This window comes from Orycteropus afer, unplaced genomic scaffold (genome assembly GCF_000298275.1).
Source record: "Orycteropus afer afer isolate SDZICR_OR568_19922 unplaced genomic scaffold, OryAfe1.0 scaffold00089, whole genome shotgun sequence".
NCBI lineage: Eukaryota > Metazoa > Chordata > Mammalia > Tubulidentata > Orycteropodidae > Orycteropus > Orycteropus afer.
The window spans coordinates 3,907,905-3,920,761 of record NW_006921676.1 but is presented as its reverse complement, the minus strand read 5'-3'; the positions used below and the strand labels follow the sequence as shown (position 1 = coordinate 3,920,761).

Genomic DNA, 12,857 nt, shown 5'->3' with positions numbered 1-12,857 from the left:
TGGAATCCTCATACACTGCTGGTGTGACTGTAAATGGTACAACCACTGTGGAAAATGGTATGGGGCTTTCTTAAAAAGCTGGAAATAGAAATAACATAAGATCCAGCAATTCCACTACTATGTATATATAATAGAGAAATAACAGCCATGACGCAAACAGACATATGTACACCCATATTCATTGCAACACTATTCACAATTGCAAAAAGATGAAAACAATCTAAATGCTCATCAATGGAGGAAAAGATCAACCAACTATGGTACACACACACAATGGTATAGTATGCAATTTTGAAAACAATGAAGAATCTGTGAAACATCTCATAACATAGATGAACTTAGAGCCCATTATGCTGACTGAAATCGTTGTTGTTATGTGCCGTCGAGTCAGACCCTACTCATAGTGACCCCTCCTTGGGATTCCGAGGCAGTATCACTACAGAAGTAGATTACCCCATCTTCCTTCCGAGGAGTGGCTGGTGGGTTTGAACCGTCAGCCTTCTGGTTAGCAGTCAAGTGCCTTAGGCACTATGCTACCAGAGCTCCTGCTGACTGAAGTTAGTCAATCACAAAAGAACAAATACTTTGAGACCGCTATTGTAAAAAGTCAGGAAAAAGATTTCACAAAAATAAAGAAATATTCTAGTATGGTTACCAATGGTAGGTGGGGAAGGGAGAGTAAAACACTAACTGAAGGGTAGATACGTTAACTTGGGTGAAGGAAAAAAAAATCGTTTTGCAAATAAAGCATTTTTCAGGTAAAGAACAATCAATGTGCGACAACGGAAACATGCTATACAGAATTACCATGGGTTGCAACTGTATTGTAATACCTGCGTGCATGTCTATGCACATTGTGTAGGTAAACTCACACACACACATACAATAAATAAATCAATAAATACTTGTGGTATTGAACTGTGGGCCAACCAACCTCTCTGTTCACTGGCATCCATCAGATTGCCATGGCTTTCAGAGGTCACGGGAAAAAAAAAGAAAGAGAAAACAAGTCTGTGAACTGCTATCTAAGGTGCACTGTTGGTCTTTTCCCATATGTAGCAAAGAGTGAAGAAAATCAAAGGTGTAAGGAAACAATTAGTCCAAAGGACTAATGGACCATTACTCCCCATGTCCCCAAGACCAGAACCATTGCTGACTGCTCTGAAGGGGATCATGAGAGGAGGTCCTGGATAGAATGGGAGAAAAACATGGAACAAAACTCAAAATGATTAAAAAAAAAAAAAAAAACACCAGGCTTACTGGTCATCAGAAGACTGGTGAACACTTGAGATTATGGCCTTTAAACACCCTTCAAGCTGGGAACTGATCTCTACTCTCCTGACTCAACTTTCAGCCAGTTGATAGACAGGCTTATAAGGTGACCAGTAATACCAGGAGTTTACGCATTCATTAGAACAATATGAGATCAAGAGGGTAGCATTTGCCCAGGGATAGAGCCTAGAAGGCACAGGAGGGGATGGGAAGGAAGGATGAATGGAAGAGGTGAATGCCAGGAGGAAATGGGAAGGATGCTGTTGCACTGTGGGGATTTCAGTGAATGTCAAATTTGTAAACAGAATGTGTATGTATTGATGAGTTGAAAACCAATTTGCTCTGTAAACTTTCACCCAAATCACAATTTTAAAAAAAGAGAAAAGAAAAGAAAAAGCAAAGAAACAAAAAAATAAAGCCCTTACTTCCTAAAGATGGGGGTGGGGTGAAGGGTTCTCTCCCCAGAATAGCCCTTTTCATTTTCAGCTCCTCCCCTAACTTTTCACCATCTCTCCAGGATGGAGAACAATTCTGAAGTCTAAAGTGCCTCCTGTTAGGGAGACAGCTTGCTTTCCAGTTTGTCTCCTCATTTGAAGAGCTGCCCCTCTGTTTCTAGTACCTCAGTTCTTCCTCTTGTCTAGAAGGCACGGCTTTGGCTCCTTTTGGTTCTGTAGAGCTCTCTGTTGACTGTTTGCATTCTGGAGGCTGTAGCATTGGATGGAGCCTGTCTTTCCAGCCTTCTCTGAGCTGGCTGCCTAATGTTCAGCTCACAGGAAAATTCACAACAGAATGTGCTCTCTATGTCCCTTGGTAGCAGCTGATCCTACACCATTTCATCCTGGAGAGCATCATGGCAGTTGCCAACTCTGACCCAAAATCCCACAGCTAGATGTCACCTATCAGAGGTACTTTTTCTAATTATACTACTCCCCCTTATCCTCAAGCACATGAATCCACTCCCCCCACCCATACACTTGCACCCCCATTCCACCCCCAAGTGTATAATTACAAGTTTGCACCCTTGAAAAACCAAGCCAGGCCTCAGAAAGAATAAAACATCTGTTTTAATTGGCCAGTAAAATACATCACAAATCATTAGTATTTTATAAACAGAAATATTAAGTTACAAATCCATGTTAAAAATTGAAGTTCAGTGGCAACCTAATAGCTGTGTCCCAAATTTGATCTTCTGCAACATTTTTCTCCACTATTTTTGTGACAACAAATAATGTTACTATTTGCCATCTAGATTAAGAGTCTGAACTACAGCATTTCCAAACAAGAACAGAGAGAAATCATTACAAGGATACATCTTACTATTTATTTAAACAGTGCTTTTCTAAACCCCAGCCTGCTGAGCTGCACGCTGCATACCCTGTGAGGAGACCTGCTTTTGGAATAAGTTTCTTTAGCAAACAGCTAGAGAACAAGTTGAAGAGGTTACGACTTGCCTCTTTTTTTCTGGTCCTACTTGACTCCCTCTCCAACCCCAGCATCTATCCCTTTTCTGCTACCCTGTTAGGTTTCCAGAGCCCCAGAGCTTCTTGAGGGGTTTCCTGGAGTTAGATGCAAAGTAGCAAAGTACTTTTCATGGGGCCCCAAGAGGAAAGTTTGGACCATCTAAGGCTCCAACATTTCAAGCTTACAAAATTTCTTCCCTTCTTCAATTTCCTTTGAAGACCTTTAGCTGGTTTTTATGACATAGACAATTCATTCCCTTTTTGTTTGCCCTATTTTGTTATCCACCCCTTTAATAACTGTAGATTTTATATCAAAGAGCTAATTAAAAACAGTCTTTTAAAAACATTAAGAAAAACAGCTTGAAAAATGCACATTTCTGTTTAAAAAAATCTTCCAAGCTTCCACAAGTGATGGCAAACGTATGGATTCTAGTTTTAAATCCCATCCAACAGCAGAACAGCTTTGAGGTTGGAGTCAGGGAGTCGGCAGACACCTAGCTCATCAGCCCAGGTCGGCCGGACTCCAGAGGCGTCAGCGGACTGTGGGAAGCACTTCTCAGAGCAGTCGGTATGGCAAGGGCTCTAATTCCCACTGAAGCAGTTGCAGCAATAGATACAGAGAGAAGACTGGAATCTGGCACGCTTCCCTTTTCCAAGTCTTGATCATTTCAAGTCATCTTAGATCTCAACACAAGTCAAAGGCCAGGGGCTCTCTGTAGAAGGAAGCCTCTAGCCCAAAAAGAAAAAGAGCATTCTCAAAGTGGGACTGCTATGCAGTTCTGTGCATTCCAGCTGCAGAACAGATCCTTCAGCTGGGAACAAAGCCAACATCACCAACTGAAACCAGGAGGCCGTGTTCCCCATTCTGCCCTTCAGCAACCCAGGACAGCAGGCTCAGAAGAAAAGAATAATATTCTTATTCTAACATCACCAAACGTGTTAAAAGTAGAGTGCCTAAAGGGCTACACAGGTGCAGGGCAAATGTACAGGGACCAGCAACAGCAAAACTGCACAAGAAACAAAAAGTATACGGCTCTACAGAATAATGCTGTCTTGTTAATCAACTCAGCAAGGGTGTACTTGGTTTCTCTAGGGAGAAGGACTGCCAGGGTGTTGTCACGGGTAAGTCCATGCATCTTGATCATTGAACTGATCACTAGATTCCCAAGAAACCAAAGCAATTAAAAAAAAAAAAAAAAAATTAAACAAAACAAAACCAACAACACACATGCCAGAAAGGCAGAGTTTGGGTCACCTGTCAATGCCAGATGAATAAAGTGCATAGCAACTATTGTAACAGTTCTTGGAGAGAAGAAAAAACACAAGTCTCAACAGTTTCATAGCTCAATACTTAGGATCTATTCAGTCTGATGAAACGTGGATTCCCTTTTCTTGCTCGTTCTGTCCACTTTCCTTTTCTTGCTCTTTTTTCTTTTCCAAAGAGTTTGGCTTCCTGGTTTAACTCATCAGTGCCATTCTGAGACATTCTGCAGGCTTTAAATGGAATGAGTGGAAATCTCAGACTGTTGTCTGATGTAGCTTTGGAAACTCTTGTCTCCAATGGGGTGTTCCCTATAGAGGGGAGAGAGGGGAAAAGAAAATGAGGCATATTCTCCATCTGTCACTGAAGACAAGTGATACTTGTGGGTGTTTATTAGTATTAAGTAGTCTTTTATTCTATTTATAAATGTGATACATACTCAGTGTAATAAATGGAAAAAATACAGATAAGCAAAATAAAATAATAAAAGTTAGCCCAAAGCCCATCCCTTGGACTGTGAACATTCCACTGTGAACATATTTGCTGTGTGTGTATGTATATGTGTGTAGAACGTAAACTCCAAGAGGGCAGGGGTTTTGAGCTGTTTCTGTGCATCAGAGAATGGCTGGAATAGTTACAGACATGTAATAAGTAGTTAATAAATGCCTGTTGAATGAGAGAGTCTGTGTATACCTTTTTATTATAAGAAATAGGATGATGCTTTACATGTTGTGTTCAACTTAGCTTTTGACTACGAGGTTGATGTTGCTGCTGTGTATCTTTGAGTCAGTTCTGACTCATAGCCAACTGTACAGGATGGAATAGAACTGTCCTGTAGGGTTTTCCGAGGCTTAATCTTTATGGAAACAGACTGCCACATCTTTCTCCCAGGGAGTGGCTGGTGAATTTGAACTGCTGACCTTTTGCTTAGGAGCTGAGGACTTAACCATGTGCCACAAGAACTCCTTATGAGGTTGATGCATATACATCTACTAAAATGAAGGCAATATATTTCAGAAGGTAAATGTGAGTCTTCTCCCCACAGCTGTGTTAAAGGGACATGGCATGATGATTTGATAGTTTATACATCTAGGTACAATTAATATTTAGGAGCAGAGACTGAGTCAGATATCATCCATGAAGTGTATTATGTTTGGCGTGTCTGTTGTTCATTCAGAGCCTTCACTACATTCCCTTTACCAAGCCCACATCTTCCCTGGAAGGAAGGAGTAGGACAAGTGCACATTTCCCCATGTAAGCTCCCTGACATGCTTTTCCACCACCATTCAAGCACATGCAGGTCAATTCCACTATATTGGTCCCACATGTACACTTGCTGATGAAGAAAGCCAGCACCTGATGCTAATAATGACACAGACAGTGAACCTTGAAGGAGCATCCATTATATGCTAGGTACTCCTCTAAGCCTTTCATATAATTTAACTCAATAGTCTTTCAACAACTTTGTGAGGCAGGTGTTATACTAGGCAACATTTCAAAGATGAGGAGAATGAAGTTAGAGAAATTAATGAACTTGCCTGTGGTTACACAACATGATGGTTAGTCTTATATGACAACTTGGCTAGGCTATAGTGTCAGTTGTTTGGTCAAACTCTATTCTAGATGTTGTTGTGAAGATGTTCTGTAGCTGAGATTAAGATCTACACTCAATTGGCTTTAAGTAAAAGAGATGGCCTTGATTAATATGGGAGGGACTCATCCAATCAGTCAAAGGATTTCAGAGTAAAAAGTGGGGTTTCCTGGAAAGTAAGGAAGAAATATGGTCTCAAGACTGTGGTGGGAACTCCTACCAAGGCTTTAGCCTGCTGGTCTACTCTAAAGATTTCAGATTAACCAGCCACCACAATTGCAAGAGCCAATTTCTTTCTTTTTTAAACATACATTTTATTGAAATATATGTACAGTGAAATACACAAAACTAAAGTGACATGAGTCAATGCTTTATTTTTGCAGTGTTCCTTTCCCTCCCTGGTAATGAACAAAGGAAGTTTCCTTACATATATAAACCTTACCTGGATTTTTCACAGTAATGAACTAATACTATATTTGTCCTTCTGTGATTGACTTATTTCAGTCAGCATATGTCCTCCAAGTTCGTCCATCTTAAGCAGTGTTTTGCAGATTCTACATTATTCTTTAGCATTGTATAGTATTCCATTGTATGTATGTACCATAGTTTGGTTATACATTCTTCTGTTGATGGGCATATAGGTTGTTTCCATCTTTTTGCTATTATAAATAGTGCTGCAATGAACATGGGTGTGCATATATCTGTTCTTGTCTTGGCTTTCACTTCTTTAGGAGATATACTTAGTAATGGGATTGCTGGGTCAGATGATATTTCTAATTCCAGCTTTTTAAGCAATTGCCATACTGCTTCCCACCGTGGTTGTATCATTTTACAGTCCCACCAGCAGTGTATGAGAGAGAGTCCCAGTCTCTCTACATCCTTGCCAGCATTTGTTATTTTCTGTCTTGTTGAACTTTGCCATTAGTGCTGGGGCAAGATGGTACCTCATTGTTGTTTTGATTTGCATCTCTCTGATGGTTAATGATCATGAGCATTTCTTCATGTATTTGTTGGGTGCCTGAATATCCTCTTTGGTGAAGTGTCTATGCATGTCTTCTGCCCATTTTTTAAGTGGACTGTTAATCTTTTTGCTGTTGAGGTGTTGGAGTTTTCTAAAAATTTTAGCAGTAAGTCCCTTGTCAGATACACCGCTGCCAAATATTTTTTCCCAATCTGTAGGTTCTCTTTTTATTCTTTTGGAGAAGTCTTAAGAAAAGCACACAAAAATGTAATTTTGAGAAGGCCTATTCATCTAGTTTCTCTTCAGCTGTGTGCATTTTGGGTTATGCTTGGTAATCTACTTATGCCATAAACTAGGAGCTCTGGTGGCATAGTGCCTAAATTTAGGGCCCCTAAATTTGCCCCTATTTTTTCCTTGAGGAACTTTATAGTTTTAGGCTTCACATTTAATCTTTGATTCATCTGGAGTTAATTTTTGTGTATGGTGTGAGGTACAGACCTTGTTTCATTTTTCTGCAAATGGATATTTGCAGTTTTGCCATCACCATTTGTTAAAGAGACCATCTCTTTCCCATGTAATGGATTTCAGCCCTTTGTCAAAAATCAGCTGACCATAGGTCGATGGCTCCATTTCAGGGTTCTCAATTCTGTTCCACTGATCTATGTGTCTGTCATTGTACCAGTATCAGGCAGTTTTGACTACTGTGATTGTACAGTAGGTTTTGAGATCTGGGAGTGTGAGACCTCCTACTTTGTTCTTCAATAATGCTTTGCTTATTCAAGATCTGTTTCCTTTCTATAGAAAATCAGTGATTGGTTTTTCCATATCCTTAAAGAATGCTGATGGGATCTGGATTGGGATTGCATTGAATGGATAGATTGCCATGGGTACTACTGACATTTTCAAAATGTTCAATCTTCCTATTCACGAGCATGGTATGTTTTTCCATTTATATAGATCTCTTAAGGTTTCTTGAAGTTGTGTGTTGTAGTTTTCTTTGTACACATCTTGTGTGTCACTAGTGAGATTTATGCCCAAGTATTTAATTTTTTTTTGGTAACTATTGTAAATGGTATTGATTTCCTTATTTCATTTTTAGCAATCTCTTTGCTGGTGTAGAGGAATCCAACTGATTTTTGGATGTTGATCTTGTATCCCACCATTATGCTAAATCTCTCAATTAGTACCAGCAGTTTTTTTTTTTTGTTTTGTTTTGTTTTGTTGAGTGTCTTGGGTTTTCTAGGTACAGGATCATATTATCAGCAAATAGGGATAGTTTGACTTCTTCCTTACCAATTTGCATGCCTTTAATTTCCCTTTCTTGCTTATTGCCCTGGCTAGGACTTCCAGTACAATGTTGAATAGAAGTGGTGATAGAGGGCATCTTGTCTGGTTCCTGTTTCAGTCTCTCTCCCTAGAGAATAATATTGGCTGTTGGTTTTGCATATATAGCCTTTTGTTATGTTGAGGAATTTCCCTTCTTATTTTTCTGAGAGTTTTTATCAGGAAGGAGTATTGGATTTTATCAATTGCCTTTTCTGTATCAATTGATATGATCATGTGGTTCTTTTTCCTTTGTTTTATTTATGTGATGATTGACATTGATTGTTTTTCTAATGTTGAACCATCCTTGCATACCTGGTATGAACACCACTTGGTCATAATGTATTATTTTTTTTATATGTTGTTGGAGTCTATTGGCTAGGATTTTGTTGAAGATTTCTGAATCTATATTCATGAGGGATATTGACCTGTAGTTTTCCTTTTGAGTGATGTCTTTGCCTGGTTTTGGTATCTAGATTATGCTTGTTTCATAAAATGAATTTGGGAGGATTCCATAATTTTCTACATTCTGGAATAGTTTGAGTAGGATTGGTGTCAGTTCTTCGCTGAATGTTTGGTAAGATTCACCAGTGAAACCATCTGGGCCAGTTCTTTTTTGTTGTTGATAATTTTTTTAAGACCTGTTCAATTTCTTCTTTTGTTATGGGTCTGTTTAAATTTTCCACTTCAGCCTCTGTTAGTTTAGGCAAGTAGTATATTTCTAGAAATCTGTCCATTTCTTCTAGATTTTCAAATTTGTTGGAGTATAGTTCTTCAGAGCATCCTGATATTATCCTTTTAATTTCTGCTAGTTCTGTTGTGACATTGCCTAATTCATTTCTTATTTCTGTTATTTGTATTCTCTCCTTGCACTCCTTTGTTAAATTTGCCAGTGGTTTGTCAATTTTATTAATATTTTCAAAAAACCAACTTCTAGTCTTGTTGCTTTTTCTATTGTCTATTTTCTGTTTCATTTACTTCTGCTCGAATCTTTTATATCTTCTGGTGACTTTAGGCTTTTTTTTTTTGCTGCTCTTTTTCTAATTGTTGGAGATGTTGGGTTAAGGTGTTGATTTTGGCTCTTCTTCTTTGATGTGTGCATTTATTGCTATAAATTGGCCTCTGATCACGGCTTTTGCTGTGTCCCAAAGATTTTGGTAATGTTGTGCTTTCATTCTTGTTTGATTCAAGGAATTTTTTAATTTCATTTTTTGTTTCTTCTATTACCCAGTCATTTTCAAGGAGTGTGTTATTCAGTTTCTATGTGTTTGTTCTTTTTCTGTTTATCTTCCTATTGTTGATTTCTAATTTTACCACATTATGATCTGAGAAGATGCTTTGTAGCATTTTGATGTTTTTAAATTTATTGAGGCTTTCTTTGTGGCCTAACATATGGTCTATCCTGGAGAATGTTCCATGTGCACTGGAAAAAAAGGTATACTGTGCTGTTTTGGGGTGAAGTGCTCTGTAGATGTCTATAAGGTCAGGTTGGTGGATTGTATTGTTTAGTTCTTCTGTGTCTTTGTTGAGTTTCTTTCCAGTTGTTGTATCTCTGATTGAAAGTGGTGTGTTAAAGTCTCCTACCATGACTGTGGATTCATCTATTTGTCTTTTCAGTTCTGTCAGGGTCTGGTTTATGTATTTTGGGGCTCTTTCATTGGGTGCATATATATTTATTATTGTTATGTCCTTTTGTTCAATTGATCCTTTACTCATTATATAATGTCCTTCCTTGTCTGTCATAGCGGTTTTTGTCTTAAAGTCAATTTTTTCAGAAATTAGTATTGCCACTCCTGAAGAGTCAATTTCTTAAAATCAATCTTCTGTATATGCTTATGTGTGGCAGTGGTGGTTCACTGGTAGAATTCTTGCCTTCCATGCAGGTTTTATTTCTGGCACCTCATGCACAGCCACCATCTGTCTGTCAGTTGAGGCTTAGTGTTGCTGTGATACTAAACATCACTCTGAAAAACAGTTTTCAGACTAAAATGGACTAGGAAGAAAAGCCTGGCAATCTACTTCCAAAAATCAGTCAGTGAAATCCCTGTGGGTCTTAACAATCTGATCCTATTGTGTATAAGATTGCCATGAGTCAGGGGCTGATTCAACAATAGGTTGAACAAAAACACATGTATACTTTATTATGATCTCTAAGTTTTTTATTGGCGAATAGACTCAAACACACCAACTATCATGAAGATGTAATAAGACTGGGAAATATTTGGTTCTGTTATACATAAGGTTGTCATGAGTAAGAGACAATTCCACAGCAACTAACAGCCACATGCACATGTGTATATACGGATGTGTGTGTAAATGTAAAGGAGTCCTGGTGGTTAAAGGAAAGGATGATGGTTTGAACTCACCAGCTACTTTGCGAAAGAAAGATGTGGCAGTCTCCTTCTGTAAAGATTTTTATTATTCACTGCTGTCAAGTTGCTTCTGATTCACAGTGACATTATGTACAACAGAATGAAACACTGCTTTGGTCCTGTGCTCACAATCATTGCTATATTTGAGCCTGTTTTTGCAGCCATTTTGTCAATTCATCCTGTTGAACCCTGGAAACCCTATGGGGTAGTTCTACTCTGTCCTATAGGGTCACTATGGATCAGAAAGGATTCAACAGGAACTAGTTTTGTTTTTGTTTTGTATGTGTGTGTGTGTTTGTGTGTGTATCTATATCTATCTGTCTATCTATAGTAAAACCTGTGTAAGGTGGAAATATGTCAGAGAAGAAAAACTCAAGTATTTTCCACTCACATGAGCAATAGAAAAGTGGTAAGACTGTACCCTGTTAAAGGTGGAAAACTTGCAAGACCTGTAAAAACAAGGAAGACCTTCGAGTTCCAGCTCTCACAGGTTTCACCGTATATACTATTGTTTTTGTTTCTCTGAAAATCCTGACTGATATGTACATTTGCAAGTGGTGGGACCAGGAATTGAGAGCAGGCAGTCTCACTCCAGAGTCCCGCACATACTATACCCCACCTTCCCTCAACCAGACAAAGTACGAGGGCCAGTCCAGTTCTGGGTACCACGGGGAACAAGGAAAGCCTATGCGGCCAGGAAAGTGATGAGCCCAGGTATCAGAAAGGCCTGGGGAAGCTAAGTGTGTGGCAAGGAGGCATTTGCCCCACCTCAGCAAGTTTCCTTAGTACATGAGCCAAAGGCTTTAGAGAGAACAGTGGGTCACTTCCTCTGAAGGTTCCTACCTCAAGGGCCTACCTCCCTGACCTCTGACTGATGGCGCTGACAGATTCCCATGTAAATGTGGCTCTGAGTACTGCAGCCAGGTTGTACCTGGAACCTGCATACTCCCCTCTCCATTGTTAGGTGTGTGCTCATGCACACAGGTGACTCTAAGCTCCAGCAGCTCTTTCCCCAGCTTCCCCACGCCTTTGTCAGATGTAATATGTAACCCAAATGCTCATCCATAAACAGACACCATACTCACTGGCTCCCATATTTCGTCTTCTTGAACTTGTCTCGTTTATACTGGGCATGTTCCTGTTCCAAAGCTCCAACCCCAGTGATGATCTGCTTTAGTGTCTTGTAGGTCTCCTGAGGGTCGTCAATGATGAACGTTGAATACTCTTCCTGCTCAGGTCCGTCATAGACAGATTTGCTCCCACAGGCCTCTGCAACAACAGAGAGGGAGCATAGATATCAAACGCCACCTACTGGGCTGAGGGCAGTGGGGAAAGTTGGCAGATTTGGGTACAAAGAAACTCAGACCAATTTTTAAGCCTCAGTCATATCATAAGTCCTATTCTTTGTACATTCCTACATAGCAGAAAGGTGGTTCTGTGGTAGAATTCTCACCCTCCATGTGGGAATTTTTTTCTTTACTTTCAATCCACGGGAAAATCTCTTAATACATAATTCCATGGACAAAGACTTTAGGGGAACCATGACTTGAGAAAGAGAAACATGAAATTCTGAGTAAGTAGTTTTGAACATTTACCATGAGAAATAAAAGACCAAAAGAAAAAGGAGGGAGAGGTGAAGAATGCAGAGTGGTGGGGCCTTGTGAGCTCGCTTTCTTTCTTTCTTTTTTTCATCTAAGTGAAGCATAGGAGCTCTGGTGGCATAGTGCCTAAGGCATTTGACTGCTATCCAGAAGGCTGACGGTTCAAATGTACCAACCACTCCTCGGAAGGAAGGTTGGGCAATTTTCCTTCATAGTGATACCGCCTTGGAAAGCCAAGAAGGGGTTGCTATGAGTTGGATCCAACTCAACAACAGTGAGTTTTAAGAGTTAAGTGAAGCACAGGGGCTGTGGTCCTGGAACCAGACTGCTTGAATTTCCATTTTAAGTTCACCACTTATTATAACTCTATGATGTTCAGCAAGTTACTGAAATTCTCTATACCTCAGTTAATCCACCTGAAAAATGAAGGTAATAGTGCCCACCTGAGAGGGTGACTAAAGTTCTCAGCCCAGTGCCTGGCAGGCAGTCAGTGCACAGTAAGTGTTAGTTGTTGTTGTTGTCATAAAATGCAGGAAGGAGTTCATCAGAGGACAAATGCAAAGGGAAATAGTAAGCCTATTAGGACAGGTCAATATGGATGGCTTAAACCTGACATATATATTTGTGGAAATTGAGAAAGGCAATCAAAACCAACCAAACAAAAGATCATCCTCATCGCTGGGAAAGAGGATTCAGTGTTAGCAGATAATAACAAGAAGGTGGAACTGCTTGAGTCCTGTGTGGCTTGTTTCATATTCATTAAAGAGAATGATCTACAGCTTAGAACGGTAGACTAGAGATCACTGAAGAAGTGAAGACCAGACAGGACAAACAAAAGCAATGACGATAAGGATAAAAATAATAAAAGCAAAAGCAACTAAGATTTACTCCCTGCTTAGTTCTAGGTACTGTGCTAACTGCTTTACATGGATTATCTCATTTAATCCTCAAAGACACTTAATATGTTGGCCCATTGCAAGCCCCATTTCACAGAAGAGGAAGTGAGGGCACAGCCT

General features: G+C 39.6%; 1 protein-coding gene across 1 annotated transcript in view; it reads right to left on the bottom strand.

The window, feature by feature from the left end:
- Window positions 1-4,228: 4,228 nt before the first annotated feature.
- Window positions 4,229-12,857, bottom strand: part of RASA3 (RAS p21 protein activator 3) — a 201,159-nt gene continuing 192,530 nt past the window's right edge. The window contains exons 22-23 of the mRNA XM_007942377.2: window positions 11,326-11,509; window positions 4,229-4,304 (exon numbers count right to left, since the gene is read on the bottom strand). Of these exons, the coding sequence (XP_007940568.2) occupies window positions 4,229-4,304; window positions 11,326-11,509 (260 nt within the window). The remainder of the gene's footprint in view (window positions 4,305-11,325; window positions 11,510-12,857) is intronic.